Source organism: Kogia breviceps, chromosome 19 (genome assembly GCF_026419965.1).
Source record: "Kogia breviceps isolate mKogBre1 chromosome 19, mKogBre1 haplotype 1, whole genome shotgun sequence".
NCBI lineage: Eukaryota > Metazoa > Chordata > Mammalia > Artiodactyla > Physeteridae > Kogia > Kogia breviceps.
This window is the reverse complement of record NC_081328.1, coordinates 16,402,858-16,423,192: the sequence shown is the minus strand read 5'-3', so window position 1 is coordinate 16,423,192 and position 20,335 is coordinate 16,402,858. Positions and strand designations below refer to the sequence as shown.

At 37.2% G+C, this 20,335-nt stretch overlaps 1 protein-coding gene across 13 annotated transcripts in view; it reads right to left on the bottom strand.

Annotated features, from left to right (window-relative positions):
* NF1 (neurofibromin 1) overlaps nt 1-20,335 on the bottom strand; it is a 245,207-nt gene that overhangs the window by 12,471 nt on the left and 212,401 nt on the right. For 10 of the 13 annotated variants that reach the window (XM_059047829.2, XM_059047832.2, XM_067021108.1 and 7 more), the window contains 12 exons: nt 20,031-20,132; nt 18,412-18,552; nt 15,072-15,198; nt 13,383-13,514; nt 12,240-12,375; nt 10,946-11,103; nt 7,569-7,691; nt 7,029-7,159; nt 6,771-6,871; nt 5,361-5,503; nt 4,961-5,007; nt 3,276-3,492 (listed from right to left, as the gene is read on the bottom strand). In XM_059047829.2, coding sequence (XP_058903812.1) covers nt 3,276-3,492; nt 4,961-5,007; nt 5,361-5,503; nt 6,771-6,871; nt 7,029-7,159; nt 7,569-7,691; nt 10,946-11,103; nt 12,240-12,375; nt 13,383-13,514; nt 15,072-15,198; nt 18,412-18,552; nt 20,031-20,132 — 1,558 coding nt within the window. The remainder of the gene's footprint in view (nt 1-3,275; nt 3,493-4,960; nt 5,008-5,360; nt 5,504-6,770; nt 6,872-7,028; nt 7,160-7,568; nt 7,692-10,945; nt 11,104-12,239; nt 12,376-13,382; nt 13,515-15,071; nt 15,199-18,411; nt 18,553-20,030; nt 20,133-20,335) is intronic. The other 3 variants (XM_067021112.1, XM_067021111.1, XM_067021115.1) reach the window with 3 other exon arrangements.

Genomic DNA, 20,335 nt, shown 5'->3' with positions numbered 1-20,335 from the left:
TTCATCACTTCTTTTAGCCCTTTGACATCAGCAAAATCAGATCCACAAAGAATTGAGGAGATAGGGATGTAAGATTACAAGGAGCTAAAGATATAAAACAGCATACCTAGTTACAAAGTATTAACTCTTGTAAGAGGTATTCCCTAAGTGCAAATGACAAAAACACAATAATTAGGTAGATAAATAAATCAGGATCCTTTCATGGAGATGAGCCCACAGTTTAGGGATATAAATGGGTTTCATGGAAGAGTAAAGTTACTACTGAAAAGATAAATTCTTTCTCTAATAACATGTGGTAAAATAATCTGGTGAACCAAAGGACATACAATTTACAATTTAGAGACAGAAAAACACCGTTATTCTACTTAATTAATTGTATTACTTTTTTTTTTTTTTTTTTTCGGTACGCGGGCCTCTCACTGCCGTGGCCTCTCCGGTTGTGGAGCACAGGCTCCGGACACGCAGGCTCCGCAGCCATGGCTCACGGGCCCAGCCGCTCCGCGGCATGTGGGATCTTCCCAGACCGGGGCACAAACCCGTGTCCCCTGCATCGGCAGGCGGACTCTCAACCACTGCGCCACCAGGGAAGCCCTAATTGTATTACTTTTAAAAGCTTCAGTTTCTTTTGAGAATAGTCAGAGGTTTCCAGGGTGTTATAATCTATTCAAGCAGCCATCTTTGGAGAACTACTGGAGGTGACACAGTAGGTTTAAAACTGTAACCAAAACCCCATATGCTATTCTTTGATTTCTCTAAACAATTCTAAATAAGAGGTTACAGAGTAGGACTACTTTTCTAAGCAAATGATATGGCTAATGTCCAATCAACACAGGACATGAACATTTAATCAACTAGCAGAAGAACTTGTACTGGTACCTTTATTCTTAATCTGATTATTTTATTGTCTCCATTAGCGGGCAAAGATGGGCAGAAATACCCCTGACAATTAGTTTGGGTTAAAAAAAAGTCAATGTAAAAACAACTAAACATTTTGACAGCTTTAACATCACTTTAGTAGCCCAAGAGGCAAAAGATTGGTCAAAATGAATCAAACTTTAAAAACAAGAGGATCAATATAGACAGTCTACGAATTTTCCAATTGTGATGAACTTCAGTGGTTGACCGGCCCAGACGATAGAGAGCTCTACAGAAGCAAAGGAGCAGTGGACTTAAGGTAAGGCAGATGGAAGTAATGAGACAGAAATAAATAAATGAAAGAAAAAGGGAAAGGCAGGGGAAGGGAAAGAAGAAAGATGACAGATACGGAAGGCAATGAATGTGGTAGAAAGAGCACTGGCCTTGGTTCTAGGCAAGAACTGTGTGATAAAGCAATTCACTTAGCTCTTCTAAACTCAGTCTCCCCTTCACACACAACATTGTGAGCCTAGAACTAAAGTACCTCTATAGTACCCCCTAGCTCCAAAATGCTAAGATTTTATGGCGGGAGGCGGGGGGTAGTAGTGATGAGGGAAAGAATACAGTGGCCGCATCAGCTTGGTGCTTTGTGACCACCTAGAGGGGTGGGATAGGGAGGCTGGGAGGGAGGGAGACGCAAGAGGGAAGAGATATGGGAACACGTGTATATGTATAACTGATTCACTTTGTTGTAAAGCAGAAACTAACACACCACTGTAAAACAGTTATACTCCAATAAAGATGTTAAAAAAAAAAAAAAGAATTCAGTGGCCGCAATATCTAGAAGAAAGTAAACTTAAAGGTTTGCCCTGGCTTTAACAGTTGAAATGCTGATAATGGGGCAAGATCACAGGCACACTCTAGTGCATAAGAATCACCTGGGTGCTTATTAAACACAGATTGCTGGCTGGGCCCCACTTTTGGAGTCTCTTGTGCAGGAGGTCTGGAGTGGGATTCTAGCGTTTGCATTTCTAATAAGCTCCTAAATGATGCTGAGGCTGCTGGTCTGGGACCACACTTGGAGAAACACTGTTCTAGGGAATAGGTGACAGAGGCCAAATAAATACAGTTATATGGGGAAAAAAAGTTGGCCAGATTTCTCTTATTTCTTGGGGGGTAGAAAACCTGACTAGGTGCAGTAAGGTGATTGATAAATAAATGCTGGGTCAAACAATTTGTTTCCTCTGCTGACCAAGGCTTTGTTGTTGACCAAAGCTTAATAGATGAATATAGTTATTTAATATAATGGTTTATAATATGAATTGGGTTTAGATTTGCCAAGTTCTTCAGAACCTTCAAAACTATATATGTTTAAACATTCATGCAAAACTGAGATTATAAACTGGAAATTCTATTTATGGATCTTGAACATCACAAAATAGTTATAATACATCATTTGGCTTTTAAAAAGAAAATCCATGCTAACACTTAACTACGTCTAATATTGATAACTTTTCCTTATAGCATGAGGTGTTTCATAAGTAAACTTTTCAGATAATGAAACTTTAAACACAAAACCTTTTTAATTTTAACTATTTTAGAAAAATATCTTTCTGAATAGAATACATGACCACAACGGAAGCTTTCCTTCATTACCCACTGTCATCATAAATACATAATGGCGTCAGTTCTGTAATGAATTGAGTACACCTCCAGGGTTTGACCAGAGTCATAAGAAATCATCTGCTTTGTCACTGAATAAGCCCAGAGTTCTGTACGTTTGCCATTTCTGCCATCTTGTTTATCTCAGCCCCATCCGAGCTATTAGCTATTATTTCTCAGTTTATCTGCCTCTTAGTTGCATGTTGAATGGGCATACTTTCCCCACTTGGACCTAAGAGTGACTCCAGAGTCAGGAATATGCTTATGGGCTTTAAGATGTTATTTTTTGAGCTGGCATTTTTGTCTGGTTGTTTATTTACTCCTAGATTTTCAGGTTGTTGCTGGCAGCAGGGAAAAGGGGCACTGCTATATTTTGTATATTTTGGGGATACAGTATGCTGTTAGCAGAGACAGAAACACTAGGGCAAGGTTAGTATATCTAGTAAGGGAATTATAATTCTGTTCACTTACACGGTTATATACCTTAGGTTACTCTTCCTGCCTAAACTCTAAAAACTTTTCAACCTTGGAACACTATGTGAACACTCTAAACATTTCACTATCTTTGTATAACTGTTGGAAAGTAGACAGCTTTACAGAAACCAAAATTCAAATCAGCTACAAGGTAAAGAAGAAATGTAAGATGAATTTCATGATAAAAAGGAGCAAAATCTGCTATAAACTGATAACAAGGGAATTCCTAATGTTGGTATAGTAATATTATTGCTCAAATTTATATAAAGATTGCATTTACTGACCTGGGGAATGCTGGGAAGTTGCAAGTGAGGTCATGGAATTAGAAAGGTTAAGGTTAGCAGTAATACTAAGCTGGCTCTGCACTGCAGGAGGATAAGGAGATGTGGGTGTCAGGAGGGACTCCTCACTGGTTTCTTCATCAATTCCAGGCAAATACGTGTCAATCAAGGCATCAAGAAACTTAACAATAAGCTCAGCATAGTCTGGGATTTGTGTTTGCTGTAATGGAAAATAGGACATTATTTTAGCTCTGTTCTTTTTTCTTTTTTTGTAAATCCCCCTTGAAGCCAAAAAAGATAAATTCAATTTTTGTTTTGGGCTTAATTTACTATTTTTCTTCCTTTATACTACATATCATTTAAAAAAAGGGGGGTGGAATAATATTTGTAGACTACCATGGGACTTACAACTGGGAATTTTATTCAGCTAACACTTACAGCTTCCAGATGAACCTGTGATTACTGAAGGCCATGCACAAAGACTGAATTAATTCTGAGACAATCAATCATCAGGAATGATGTCTAGTCTATTTTCCAAAACTGAGAAAATGAGCAGAGTATCATTCCAGCTGCCATTTAGAAATTCAACTCACTAAGTACTGTGAAGGGCTCGGAGGGTTACTGGCAATCAAACTACAAAAGTTTCCACATGATATACTTATTTCTGTGACTTCAGGCCCCCCCCCTTTTTTTTTCCGTGGTACGCGGGCCTCTCACTGTTGTGGCCTCTCCCGTTGCAGAGCATAGGCTCCGGACACACAGGCTCAGCGGCCATGGCTCACGGGCCTAGCTGCTCCGCGGCATGTGGGATCTTCCCAGACCAGGGCTCGAACCCGTGTCCCCTGCATTGGCAGGTGGACTCGCAACCACTGCGCCACCAGGGAAGCCTCCCAGGCCCATTTTTAAAATGACAGCCTTTGCATATCAAGAGATATGCAGTAATAACTAAACAAAACTAAGTACTCAATTGTTAAAATCAGAACAAGGTTTATGCAATTCGTATTGATTTAGCACCCCTATCTCTAGAACACTGCACTAGGGGAAGAAAAAGAAGTCCTGCCTTCAAGGAACCTCAATCAATTTGGAGAGAGACCATATACAGAGAGAATAATTAAATACACATTTATGTAGCACTATATCAACTAACGCCAATCAAAGAACAAACTGAATGGAGCAAATGAGGATATATTCAGGGAAGAGTGAATCTAATGCAACAGGTTGGAAGGAAAAATGTTTTCTTGAGGTAAATTTCTATTTCATTATGTAATTTTAAAAACTGAGGTTTAATTGACATATAACATTATATTAATTTCAGGTCATGAGGTAGATTTTAAACATACGTAATGCTCCCTCCTAATCACAAGATACCTCAATGTGTGCATTAAGATCATCAACTACATGAGGGACCGAGGGCAGAAAGTTTATAGAGGTTTATCATACGTTTCTGAAAAGTCAAGCATAAATTTAGTTGAATTTTTTTTTTTTTTTTTTTTTTGATAAAAGCTAGTATATAAACATATTAAAGCTGCTGCCTCTTGGAAAGAATCTTGTGGTAGAAAACTTTTAATAAAAATAACATATGTGTTTTTTGTGAATCATTTTGGTTTTCAACATATTGTCTTAAAGCAGGCACAGTAATATAAACAAAACTTTCATTTTTGTCAATAGAGAAAAAGATATTTTCTTACCTTTGAAAAGGGTCCTGCAAACCGCCATAGGCCATTAAAACCAAAACCTGCAACAAATCAAATGTTACTCTTATAGCAAGCATGACATTCTTTCAGTCTTAACAGAAATTATATAGTTGATCATATACAAAACCCCCACACACAGTGAAAACATTTTTTTAGAATGAGTGTCAAAGTAGACTAAAACTCACTGAAAATATACCCAGTATAAAACCATATTTTAGTTAAAAAGTTGTCAACCACTTATTGTACTGAACACATAATTAAAAGTCAGAAAATGGCATATTAGAGAGGTGTGAACAAGCCTATTCCTCGTAAGGAATTCTTCAGCCAGTGCACCCTTTAACAGCACACATGTTTCAAGTTCATCAACCATCCTCCTCCCGATACGTTTATTTACTTTGCAGGTAAGATGTTTGGTACTGCGGTGGGGATTCTTCATGGTACACCACACTTTGCACAATCCCATGGATTGGATTTAACAAATTTGGATCTTGGCACAATGACAACAGGGTGTTGATCTTAGAGTCCAACAAATTGTGCCTAAAAAAATAAAAGTCAACAGAGGAACATGTTAAAGGAAAATTAAATGAAAATATATACTGGAAAATATTCTTCCCTAGAACAGTATGATAATAACGAAGGGTGATGAGTGCTTTTCCAATTGTTCTCTAATGAACGTGTGTATCTGCTTTTTCGTTTTGTCTTTGTGTTTAAGTCATTAGGAAAATACGGTAAAAGCACCTATCACTGTCATATAACCATGCTTAACTATATATGGTGACTATTCGCTCAAGACAAGGTTGGCTTCTGGCTGCCACTCAGTATGCTTTGGGACCATCTCTTTCTGCTGATTATTGATATGTACCCAGGAGTTAAAACTAAATTTAATATTAATCAGTGTTTAATAAATGCTGAATCAGATTGAATGAGGAAAGCAAAATTAGCTTGGAGGGGGTGGAATATATGATCAAATTCAAACTTCTGAGGAAATTATTTCTAACCCAGCTACACCCCATTAACAAAAATAACCAAGAGCCAAGTATATAAAACTCTGAAATTTGTAAATAAGATTAAACAAAAACAAAGAAATAATGATACTACATAGAAGGCCTAGATTAGGAATAGAGTTTCCCAAGTTTCTTTGGGTTATCTAGATTTCAACACTTTGAGGCTAATATGATTTTAGCCCTTAAGAGAGAATAAAATTCGTCTCCCAAATAAGAAGTCAATTTTGTTTTCACTCAGCTGTGGATTAAAGACAAAAGCTCTGATGAAAAAGAAAACAGAACAGGTATGCTGATTTAAATATAGCAATCTAACAGCTTTCTCCTAAGTGAGGAAATAAACAATGCTCATCACAATGAACAATGTAAGAAAATCACAAGATAAAAAAATGTTTTTCCCACTCTGACAAGTACAGGTTTCTGGTAACTGACTACACTGCTGAACTGAATGAATAAACATTTTCAGAACTCGAATGGAAAACTGATGAATTCATAAAAGTGCTAACAAAAGATCAAGATGAAAAAAAATTAATGGGACTGAGTGAACTGATGAGGATTATAATTTTTGTGACTTTCTGTTTGAATTAAAAAAAAAAAGAAAATGTTTTTCCCGATCGACAGGCCAAAACTAGTCCTAGGTCCCCCTGAACCCACTGTCTCTAAGCTAAAAACCACTATCACACTACTTCATGTTCCCCTCTCCACAACCAGTGAACCCTACTGGGTGATACTTTTCCTAAGCTTTTATAAAACGTTTGACTTCAAGACAGATACAAAAGTTAAACACAAGTGGAGATACTTACACAACAGGAAAAACTTTGGGGAAAACAACACTAGCTTCCGCTAAGTATTCATAAAGAATTCGTTGATCAAACTCATCCGTGGTGTATTTCACCAGTGTAGCCTGCAAAAAAGTAAACAAAAAACATTTTATTTTGTGGCTGAATTGTTACCTGTTTCGGTGAGAAGCAGAATATGGCCTGCCTTTCATGTTTTTAATATTTAAGGGCCTTCTAAGAGTAGACTGGAAAAAAAACCCCACAAAAAGCAAAAAATATTACCAGAACAGTAAGAAGAAGTGCTTGGATCTTCGGATCAGTAAGTACTTCTTCATCTAAGAGAACATTTGATTCAGACACTGAAACTTTACGTAAATGTGGGTGCTGTTGTGATGAGGAAATCCTTTGAGTTTCTGTGGTAAGATATGGATTAACACAATCAGCTATATTAATCAAATATAACACATTAGATACTACTTCATCTAACATATTTTAATGTCACTTCTAAAATTTGACAGCTTTTTAATAGACACTTAAAATATCAACATAAATATCATAAAAAAGTACTATTCACCTATACAAAAGTTCTGGCTAGCTGTATACAATGTTGTATATCGTATGTATGATTACTTTCTACACAGGTTTCAGGATATCTGTCATTTTAAGGACTGTATAGCTTGTCTTTGTCTTTTGAAAAAGAGCAAATGTTTCTATATTTTATCCTAATGATACTAAGAAATGGCTGGAAAGCAAATATGGCTTTAATGTACTCTCCCTCCTTACTTTCAATGATCTAGATTAATTATTAACTTTGTTTCTCACCCATTTCATAATCAGTTTCTGCTACTCTCCTCATTTTGGGGGGTGTTGTGATCCCTGATTCCATTTCTTGCCTTTTAGGAGCCTTTGTGTCTGATATCAAGTGATCAAAACTTTTCCTTGTTCCTATAAACAAAAGTTACAGAATATGGAAGTTCATTAACCACAGTGTCTGTGAATAGGAATATACTAAAAAGAAAATGTTTGGGCATAAAGTGTTTAAGTTTTCACTTAAGGACCCAAAGAAAGCTCAAACATATCCCTGGGGCAGAGTTCCTCTCCTCTCCTGTTTTTTTTCCATCTTCTCAAGGAATTTTGGCCACACAGCTGTTCTGTTTCAGGACAGGATGTGCCTTATTGGTCCAGATTAAATTGAGACTACATGCACTACACTGGAGGTAAACCAAACTCCACCAACAAGTACAATATTTGATAATAAATACAGAGATATGTGCTGTTTAGTAGCAAAGATCAACTATGTCTGAACAGCCTTTTTTCAATTTAAGGCATTCTGCTGGTGCCAAGAATGAGTCATTAACCTATGAAGAATTTCTAAAAGGAAACAAAAATCAAAGTTTGATTTTACTTCTTCAGGCTTTGAAAAAAGGATGTGCATGCCTAAAAGTACTAAATAATAGATACACTGGGAGATGTTTCAAAAATAGCAAGCAGTACCATTTCCCACTTGGCTTTGAGTTTCTCTAATCATGTATTATACCAATGTTAAATATCTTTCTCTTAAAGTAAAAGTATTGAAACTGGATTATTTGGATTATTTGGAACTTATATATTTCTGTTCTTTATATTCCAAGAACTTCTCTTATTCTTCTTGGTACAGCTCTAAGAGCAAATCTGGAATACTTTTGACAGTATTATTTTTTAAAAGCCAGAACTGAAGCCACTATAATTACATATGACAATTGAACACTTGAGAAATTTAATGTTCTATTAACCTCAAGTTTTAATACTAATAATTATTCACAATAGTCATAAAAATCAAGGTCAAATAATTTAACAGCCCAAAAGAATCTAGTCCAACCTCTTTATTTCCTGTACCTGTAAACTGAGGAAGCCATGAGCAGTTAAGAGATTAGCCTGAAGTCGCAAGGCTAGGCATCCAGTTAGTGACCAGACTTAAAATATATAATTTCCTAAAAATCAATTCGTGCTTTCATACTGCATGAGATCAGGACACCACTCTCTGCGTTTAGTTTTCTTACTTTTCTCATTCTTCCTTTTTTACTTTACACCCTGCATTCTTCCTGGGAGATCTCCCTCCACTCCCATAGCTTCAGTGGTCTAATGAACTAATCAATTCTAAATGTGCCACTTGTCCACTTCTCTCTTCTTGAACTCCAGATGTATGTTTTCATTTATCTCTTACATATACACGCCAAGAATCCTGAAGGGACCTCAAATATAATATCAACCAACCTAAATTCATCTTGTACTATAAATATATTAGTCTTGATCTCTGTGAATGGAATCACTATCCAGCCAGTTTTTGAAGCCAGAAATTTCTGACATCCTTCACTGCCTTCTCCCTCCCCACCTGGCCCAAACAGTCAGGCACTAAGTCCCACACCTGATTCCTTTCCTCCACTGTCCCACTGCTCCTGCCTTAGTGCAGGCCTACACCATTTTTTGCTTGGACTGCTGTAACGATCTCTTAAATGATTCCCTTGCAAAAAAACTCTTCCTATTTCTCCATATTCTAGCCAAAAACCTTTCTTAAGAATAAAATTTTGTAACGTCTCTCCCCTACTTAAAGATCCCTGCTGGATACATGATGAGGCTACATCTCTTAACATGGCACAAAGTCTCCCACAAACTAGTTGCAATTCTTCTCTAGCCTCATTTCATACCCAAGTGCTTTTCCTGACTTTGCTTTATTCATGCTATTTCCCCACTCTCTTGAATACATGCCTTCCTCATCCTGTGCCTACCGGGCAAGCATGTATTAAAATTTCAAGATCCGGTTCAAGTGTTACCTCCTCTCTGTAGCTTTTGCTAATTTCCTTACTTTAATGGCACCTGGGGATGCTGTTGCAATTGTCTGATTATAAGTCTTAGCCACCAAACTATGAGCTCCTCCAGGGCAAAGACTATAACTTTTTCGTCTATCACATGGGTTGAATGAATTCAATATTGCATTTTCTCTGAAGTTAGTTTTTCATTTACAACTTCCTTGGCACGAAAACTCAGAATCACAAAACACAAAGTAACCAGGAAACTCCTAGAACATTATTTATGGAAAAGTATAAAGAGAAAGGAACTCAAACAAAACATAACAGTCCTTGGGACTTCCCTGGTGGCGCAGTGGTTAAGAATCCGCCTGCCAACGCAGGGGACACGGATTCGAGCCCCGGTCTGGGAAGATCCCACATGCTGCGGAGCAACTAAACCCATGTGCCACAACTACTGAGCCCGTGTGCTGCAACTACTGAAGCCCGCGTGCCTGGAGGCCATGCTCTGCAACAAGAGAAGCCACCGCAATGAGAAGCCTGTGCACCGCAACAAAGAGTAGCTCCCTGCTCACCACAACTAGAGAAAGCCTGTGCACAGCAACAAAGACCCAATGCAGCCAAAAATAAATAAATAAATAAATAAAATAAACAAAAGATAACAGTCCTATATGACTAGTAATAGTGATTAACACTCATGGTTTCAATTTCTCTCGTGGTTTATTGGCAGGTTATTTATTTTATACTTCTTTAGCCAAAGTTGTGTAAGAGCACCTTTGCATTCAATCTGTGGTGAGGTGGGATCAGTGAGCTCTCTCAGTATTTACTTCAGTTTTTGAAAAGGGAAAAGGGGTCTCACAGCATTTCAGGTGTACTTCTCATGGTCAAATGTTGATATAACTGAGCAATTTTAACTTCCAAGAACCCTACCTTCTTACAGTAGTAAAAAAAAATACAGTAATCAAAAACTCTTACCTTTTTGTCTTTTTAAAGAAAAGATGGCAAATAGTATTATTATAGCTTCATAGCATATTGATGTATTCTGCCCTCAGAGGGTAATTCTGGGAAATATATTGTTAAAGGCCCTGCATCTGAATGCTGTAAGACTCTTTCTTTTCTCTGAGTATCTAATGTCTCTCCTACTCCCACTTCCCTTCTGCCTGGCCAAGGCAGAATAAAACAAGTAGAGCCACAATATTTAGTCTAAGAATGCCCTCAAAACTGTTTCAAGATCTCATTCCTCTATCTTAACTGATCTATCAAACTCTCTCATAATTGGCATCAAACACTTTGCTACATCAAAAACAGGAAATTTTGATAATCTTGAACAGCTTCAAATAATTTTCCAGGAGTGAAAGTATGTAACCATTTTTGAAAAGAATTCTAAAACCTTCTATATAATTTAGATAAACTAACCAAGCAACTTCTTCGTGTTGGCCTGAGAAGGCTGCCCCATGTCCAAGCTCATGGATTTCCTGGCTCGGGGACTGGTCTGGCCCACAGGTGGATAGCTGGCTGCAAGGTACCCTTCAGAACCTTTGGGAGAGGACCATGGCTGATTCTCCTTTAGTGTCCTGAGAGATTAAAACAATTGAGAAGAATCAATAAACACGATGACAAATACAACCACTGCTGGCCCTTCTAATTGGCTACTGTATCTCCCAATGGCAGCGATCAAGTAATTTTAAAACTGTACTTTAAAGCTCACTCTTTTGGGTACAAACTCTTAATCTATCCCCAGGAAGTACCCACTTTCTTGCCATGACATCTTATACACAGTAGGTACTCAACAAATCCTCAACTGAACTGTACTGCATTGATTTTTTAATCAGGGAGAATCAAGTCTAAATAAGCAATTGTATCCCTGGTTTAAAAACCAAGGGGGAACACAGTCAAACTCACTTTCTCCTTTTCATAACAAGAAAGGGCATATCTCAAAGAAATATAATCATAGGAATGACTGAAGAGTAAGACTACTGAAAGCCAAGTATGCCTGGAAAGCTTTTGCATACATTGTTAACATCTCAGCTGGAAATTGCTGAGGGCTTTTTATCAAAAAGTGGGATGTTGATAAATTTAATGATATAAGCACTACAAATACAAGATTATTTTCCCATGTTCAACACTGTACCTAAAACTTAAAGGTATCTTTGTTTAATTGAAAATATAAAAAAACTCCAAATGACGCTATTTTCATGTAATTTCTCTATGTTTTAGTGAAAAATATACCACTCAAAGCAACATATAACAGGATATAATTTGATTATCTTAACATCTAAATCTGTACTATAGAAAACTTTTTAGTAACTTTAGTTTGATATGAGTAAATACAATAAATGTTGGCATGTGTATCTTTTTACAAATCTGTATAGCTTATGTTGCTTATATTTCACATTAGGTTTTCCTAGGACTTTTCCTGCAATCCAATACTTTCAAGATCATCTCTTTTCATTATTCAACTGATTTGTGCTTAAAAAGAGGCAAACTAATGTTAACTAATTAGCACAATTAGATTAGAAGAACTTTCCTTCAACTAATACACATAAAATACTGTACATTTATAAAATGAGTTTTGATTTACACACTCTTCCTAGGTTATCTTTAGAGTCCCTTCTATATTACCTTCGGGATTACTCTGCCGCTTGCCTCCATTGGCATGGAATATTGAAACCTGATTGTAATTATGTAATTGTGGGAGAAGTCCATTTACCTATAGCTAGGGTCACCATGATGAATGGGATATGTGTCCATAGGAATATTTTCCATTGAAATATCAGTAAGAAGAAGAGACTTTCTATGTTTTAGGCTACAACGACTTCGAACCTCCTCAGACACTGTAAGTAAAGCTAAAAGGAAAAAGAAGGAAGATTTAAAAATTTAATAAATCACAAGTATGACTTAAATTAGGATATACTTCTTACAATCTCCTGAAGAGAATAATAGCTCTTAAACATGAGGGTATGAAGTTTAAGGATATACAACACTTAGGACAGACTTGTTTATGGTAAAGCATTGCCAGTCTGTTTTGGAAGACTGCATGTAAACATGAAACTTACAAAGAGATTTAAATAGCACCTTATATTAGTCAAGTGCTTTAATAAACACTGGACCTCAACAAACACAAAAGGTAGGCAGGGCAGGACTATAAGGTCCATTTCTTAGATAAAGAAAAAATGCTCTGAAATGTTAAATGATTTGCCCAAGGTCAAATAATTCAAACAAAAAAGTTGCCACAAACTGAAGTCTGCTAAACTGGGAATCAGCACTTTCCAACAAACAACCATGTTCAAGAATTGTGTTATACATAAGTGCTAAGTGTGCTGAGAGGAGAAACGCAAATCAGGTAAGAGCAGACAGGGACGGTATAATGGAATGGTGGGGATGGGCAGACAGTCTAGGTAAAACAAAGGGCATAGGAATGAATATTAAAGGAGCATAAAGGCACTTCTAGGAGATGGCAAGTAGATTAGCTTAAAATAGCCCATCCATTTGGAGAGGTAATAAAAAATGAGGCCTATGAGATTAGAGAAAGAGGACAGAATCAGGAGGGCTGCTGAATGGCCCAGGATGCTAGGCTGAGGCTTTTAGATTTTATGACAGACAACAGGGAGCCACGTGGTGTCTTGAACCAAAGACGACTAAGGGAACACATTTCACATATTAATGCAAATTCTTTTATAAGGAAAAATGTTTTGGCAAAACTTTCCAAATTTTAACCAATGCCACAGGACTGAACTGTGAACTCTTTACCCTGCCAAGCAACCAGCGGAAGGACCCAGAGGTGTCTGTACCTTTTTCAAGGTCCTTAGATATAGCTGTGGTAAGATTAATTTTGTCTATTTTGTGTTTTTACCTGCCAAGTAAGCCACGCTCTGTGTATTCACCTCAAATTTGTCACAATTTCTATGTTTATTAACCAGAGTTAGTAGTGTATGCAAAATTCTGACTGTTCTTGCAACAATGGCAGGTGAAGGATGCCTGTATCCTACAAAAAATAAAAACAAACAAGAAGTTAATTCATTCTTTCAACAAGTATCTGTTGAATTCTTATTCTGCGACTAGCAACTTTGCAAGGAAAGGAAGTATATAAGGGAAATAGCCATTTGGGAAGGTAAAATATATACATATGTTAATAGTTAATTAATTACATATAGGATTAAGCACCAAATATGTATAGAATAGAATAATGTTCCCTGGAACTCGAAGGTACCTCAGGGAGAGGAAAATTAGAAGATGAGGGTGTTTCAGATCTTCTATTCCCTAAAGCAGCACAAGGAATTTTTAAAAACCTATTTAGTGTATGTAGTTTGCTTTAAGATATGTTTTGAAAATAGGGTTCTATCACTTAAATTTTTTTTTAATTAAAGAAAAAAGTCTTATGATATAGGGAGTATAAGCTCTCAGAGCCCGAAGAATCCGGTTGATTAGAGGGTAAGCTTGATCTCTGGACAACTTTTAATCACTAACGCTACTCCATTTAAAATAGAGGATTTGTACACTGAAAATATTTGGTATTCTTTTAGAAATACAGAATAAACAAGCATTTTATCAGCCTAGTTGCAATCCATCTTCTTGGTATCCTGTAGTAAATGTAATATCTTTTGAGCAATGCCTATTCACTTTAGAGATTAAAACTGTCAATATTTTTTGCAGAAATTTCATAAGGTGTTGAAATCAAATGTACATTCACAATGGTAGGTGTATATATATATTTGGTTAAAAACTGGGGGAACCTCTATGATCCCTCAAGTTTAACAATCATTTAAATTGATACAAAACTGCAGATTCCAACTCCAAGCTCTAGTTGGAGTCTCTAATTTTGGCCAAATCTAAAGCCAGCAAATTCATGCCAGCTCCTTATCCCAGGCCATACTTTACACTGTTTTTGCTTCTGACTCACCCCATTTGCCGTTCCTGTTAACTGCAGTCTTGGGCCATGACTGCCCCACATTGATAAACCAAAACTAACACTCAGCGAAGTCACCAGTAGGGAGTAAAGTCAGGTGAGGGAGTGAACAAGCTGGCTCTGAGGAAGAGCTGGAGGTCGCTGCTATAAGCAGTACAGAAATGCGGAGGTGGGAGGATGGGGCACCAGAAGGGTGAGGGTCTATGTTATGTGATAACCAGACTGATCACAGTAAATTAGTAACAAGTTAAGAAAATCTGTGGTCAGATCTCTAACATAACATTTTCTAAAATGAGTCACTCAAATAACATTTATTGATTTGCAGTCTATCTTACTTTGATAATCAAAAAGATGCTTATCAATAAGTAGCATTAATTAATAAAACAGCTCTTAGAAAGTTCAGTACTTAGATATTTTATAAGAATCAACTCCTTTGCTTTTTAAAGGAAATTTGATATGTGATGTGGAAATTAGGCTCTATTGAAATATATACTGAACAATACATAACTCAATAAGACCTACAGTTGCATTTAAAGTGAGACACATGAGCCAAATTATTTCAAGCACTCAATCATTTCAGTTACTTCTGGCTTCTCGACACCATTTCATAAAAATATTCTGACATAAGGCCTCTACCTTTTAAGAGGTGTCCAACCAGTGCGAAGTTAAAGTTAGAGTTGAAATTGAGTCCAACAAAATGATCCATTTGTTTGCAGTGCCATTCCAGAGGATTCCGGATCGCCATGAATACTTCCTCTGGACTCTATTAAAAAATAATCATGAGATGGTTGGGTCCACACAGGAAGGATCACTTACTGGTTTTTGTTTGTGTTCAACAGCTGTGACAAGGTAAATACTCCTTTCAGGTTGAGAGAAATTATTTTCAGGTGACTACAGAAAACCACAGAACATTTAAGGTACTGCAAATAAATTCGTGCAAGAGAGTTAAGCATATAAATAATAAGGTGACGGAAAACAGCTTTGATTTACAATGCAAAGTAAGTGACTGTCAATTTATATCCTGGTGACTTTTTAAGAACTAAAATTATTGTTATTTTAAATAAGACCATGCACGGAACTGTAGCTGGCACTTTGTGTACTATGATGACTGGAAATTCAAGAGAATGAAGAGAGTTCATATTTACTGAGTGCCTGCTGTATACAAGTGTTAGATACTTCATTGTATTGAAACCTTAAAGCAATTCTATGTAATAGGTATTAGCTCCACTTTACAGATTGACAGATTCATTCATTCATTCTTTTACTTATCAAATACTCATTATATGTTTTTGATGTGCCAGGCATGGTTCTAGGCTCTGCAAGTATGTCAGTGAACTAAACAGACAAAAACTACTTGCCCTGGTGGATGTGACATTCTAGTGTGGGAAAACAAGGAAATTGAAACTCAAAAATGCTGTGTAACTTGACCTCTAAATTAAGATTTTTAAAAATTGGGGTATAGTTGCTTTACAGTGTTTAGTTTCTGCTGTACAAGGAAGTGAATCAGCTATATGTATACATATATCCCCTCCCTCTTGGACCTCCCCACCCCACCCCCATCCCACCCAACTACGTTGAAACAGAGCACGGAGCTGAGGTCCCTGCATTATACAGCAGGTTCCCACCAGCTATCCATTTTACACATGGCAGTGCACATACGTCAATGTTTCCTAAAGTGTGGTACCAGGAATACCTGCTTTAAAGTCACTGATGATGCTTGTTTAAAGGTGGAAAGTACTGGGTTCCATCTCAGAATCATGAGAGGTGATAAGGACTGGGAATTTGCATTTTTTAAAAATGAAGCCCTGTGATTTCCTTACGCACAGAGATTTTTTTTAAAGCAAAAACTGAAGGTATTTAGGGTCATGTTCAGGTCTGTCTAGATTTCTATCTCAAAGAAAGAAAAGCATCAGTCTATAAAATAAATGTAGAGAGATGTTTCGAGCATTTTTTATAATACAAAAGATGACAAACAAATCAAACGTCATTAATGGGCAAATGGTTGAATAAATTGTGCTTCATGCATACTGTAAAATACTCTGCAGCCATGAGAAAGAATTATACACACACACACACACACACACACACATTTATGTGTGTGTACATATATACATGCTTAGAAAGATGTTCACTTTATATTGTTAAATAAAAAAGCAAATTGCAGAATATCATATAAATATTACATAAAGTATCAACCTACTATATGTTCAATTTATATATATATTTTTTCAGCTTTACTGAGGTATAACTGACAAATAAAATTGTAAGATATTTAAAGTGTGCAATGTGATGATTTGAACAATGAATGTATATCCTTTCACATACACGTTGTGAAAGGATTCCCCACATTAAGTTAATAAACACATTAAGTTAATAAACACATCCATCACCTCACATATTTATATCCCATCCTCCTTTTTGGTGAGAACATTTAAGTTCTATTCTCTTAGCAAATTTCAATTATACACTACAGTGTTATCAACTACAGTCACCAGGTTATACAACAGATTCTCAGACCTTATTCATGGTTCATTCTGGTGACTTTTAACAGGCTTTACTATCTCTGATTCCTAGTATCCTGGGGCACTGTAGGCAATATTAGCTTCTGTTAATGGGCTATTCTGGCAATGAAAATGCCAAGGCAGATACTCCTAGACAAACACTTCACTTATGACTATTCTTATATTCACAGAAATGGCCAATAGCTAGCTATCTCTCTGACCACCACCACTGTCCCAAGACCACCCCAGAAAAGGGCAATGGGGATTAGGAAAGAGAGGTTCTAGTCCCACATCAGACGTACAAACATGAACAAGTTACTTGACTTCTTTGTTCTTTTCTATCTTGTAAAATGGAGGTCTGACTGATAAACTTCAAGGTAGCTTCTACCTCTATAATTTTGTTTCCATACTTCCCAGAGCCCCAGCTGTTCTGGGTGTACATAAGACTGAACGAATAATTTTTTTTTTCTTTTTTTTGCGGTACGCGGGCCTCTCACTGTTGTGGCCTCTCCCATTGCGGAGCACAGGCTCCAGACGTGTAGGCTCAGCGGCCATGGCTCACGGGCCCAGCTGCTCCGCGGCACGTGGGATCTTCCCGGACCAGGGCACAAACCTGTGTCCCCTGCATCGGCAGGCGGACTCTCAACCACTGTGCCACCAGGGAAGCTCCCCGAACGAATAATTTTTAGATGAGGTATCTTCACACTTAAAACCATGCTCTGGTCCTGTTTCTTTCTACCCACAAGCTCTGTTAATTTCATTTCAAGCAAATCTCTTGTTATATACACACATCTATCTTAAAATTCCTCTCTTTTCTCCTAAACTCGTCCCATTTTTTTTCTCCAAAGACAAAAGGAATACAATTTTTTACTGTTATATTCCTTCCACTATCCTCTGTGAACCAAAATCCAACCTCAACCAAGTCTGATAAATGTTAAGAGGGGTGGTGATGGTATGTTTTAAAGTGGGATTAAGCAAACAAAAAACTAGTACAATTAAGTATCCAAAAGTTTCCTTCAGACTCTCCAAATTCCTTATCTGCTTCTAATTATACCTATTTTTCATTAAGTACCATAATTCAATAAAAGTAAGCTCGTTTTCAGATTATTTCTTTGTGAAATGAAATGGGGATGGGGAATGCTAACCTTTACCTTTGGGTTATGAAATTACAACTGAGTGTACAGTGCATTGGACAGCATAGGGCCTATCATGGTAGCTCTTATTATAACGATTTTTATCCCTATTCTATTTACTAATATTGGGCAAATACTGTTTTCTGCTATTTTTAAATAAAAATATGCAGAGTTTAAATAGTTTTTATGAGCTGGTAAGGAACTATACTCATAATAAGTTGCATTACAGAAATTCATATTTAAGTTATGGACCTCTTCTGATTTTAAAAGATAACAACAGGAAACGAGGGAGGAGCTCTAATGTGCTTGGCACTTAGGAATACCCAGTGGAAGCTTATTCACCTTGTCATTGAATATCCGGAGACTGTCTAAGGTGTGCAGGTTTTGTTCCAGAAGTGCGGTGCCCGCTGAATACAAGTTGACCTCATCGAGCTGCAGCACGGCCACAGCTACCCAAAAGAGGGCTTTATGCAGAGGGGAGTCCTGGCAAGGGAGACGCACTACAGGTTAGCAAGATGAACCACAAACAGACTCATCAAAACACACTGCAGTATAAAACAGATCATGTTATCCTGTAAATTATGCATGTTTTCTCTTCTGGAGAAGGTAAATACATCAGTAAGCTCTTCCTCTATTCCACGTGTGTAACTAAAGACACTGTTACCAGGCTCAGAACCTTGGCATCTCCTTTGATTGCTCCCTATTCTTGGATTCTAAAACCTGGTCACCAAGTTTTGTTGACGCTTCCAAGGTAGTCCCTTTTGTGCCTGTTTATTGCTAATAACACTGTGCCATGCCAACCTTCTTTATTCTAAATGCAGATTCTTTCTGCCTCCAGTTTCTCCCTGCTCCAATCCGATGTGTACACGGCCGCCAGAATGACCTTCACCCTCACAGTGAGGATGAGAGAAACGTTTTGTGTAATTTAGGATTAGAATGTTTGTAGAACATATAACTCAATACCGGGAATATACAAGTATTTATTTCTCAGTAATCTCTCTGAAATCTGGCATATCTTTGTACTCAATTCACAGAATACAACTTTCGAGTTGGAAGATAATACTATGCCATCATCTAGTCCATTTTACTCATTTGATCAATGTGGAAACATGATGCCCAGATGTTAAATGACCTGCTTGAGGTCACAAAGCTGAGATGATCTCAGACCACCCTAAAACAGTGGCTATTATCATCTTATTCCTTTTATTTTATTTTATTTTTTTGGTGGTACGCGGGCCTCTCACTGCTGTGGCCTCTCCCGTTGCGGAGCACAGGCTCCGGACGCACAGGCCCAGCAGCCATGGCTCACGGGCCCAGCCGCTCCGCAGCATGTGGGATCTTCCCGGACCGGGGCACGAACCTGTGTCCCCTGCATCTGCAGGCGGATTCTCAACCACTGCGCCACCAGGGAAGCCCCATCTTATTCCTTTTAAACATTACCTTCATTTAGCACCCAAACTTTTGATTATCAGGTATACTTTACCCAGCTTTACATTTCTTCACAATAATGGTCACCAATTAATATATCATGTATTTTAATGACTTTGTTTATTATCTAGCCACTCCTCAACTTCCACATTCACCCTAGAATGAAAGTTCCACGAAGGCAGATAATTTTATTGGCTTTGTTCAGTTATATATCTCTAGTACCTAAAACAGTACTTGGCACATAGCAGATGCTCAATTATTACTCACTGGATAAAAGAATTAAGAATATATACCCATCTGTCCTTTAGCACTGATGAGACAACACACAAGCATTTGAGATCATACTGCCCATACTTACTCTTCCTCTAACGTAAATACTTCAAACAACTAAATCTTAAGGCAGGAAGTTCTACTTTAACTATAGCTCGCTCTTTATAACTTCTCAATCCATCTTATTTTCTGAATTCTGAAAGAAAATAACATTTAACATTGATACCCAAAATGAATGCACTGATTTTCTACACGGTAATTACCTTATTAAGAAGTGGTTGTAATTTGGTTAGTGCTATTACTGTAGCTTCTATCAGAACTTGACTGTTGTAAGTATCAGGTCCTTTTAAGCAACTCTCAAGCGCCTTTTAGGGAAACAGAATTCTTTATTTTAGTTTCATTGAAATAAAGCATTAACTCCTAAACTGAATCTCAGAATTATTTCAGGAACAATTCCTTATTTAATAAGTCTGAGAATTATTTCCAGTGCTGTGGTGATTTTGGTAGCTAGCTCAAAGCACATTTGGGTTCTTATTTTAAAATATTTCTATATTATATTCTAACATAA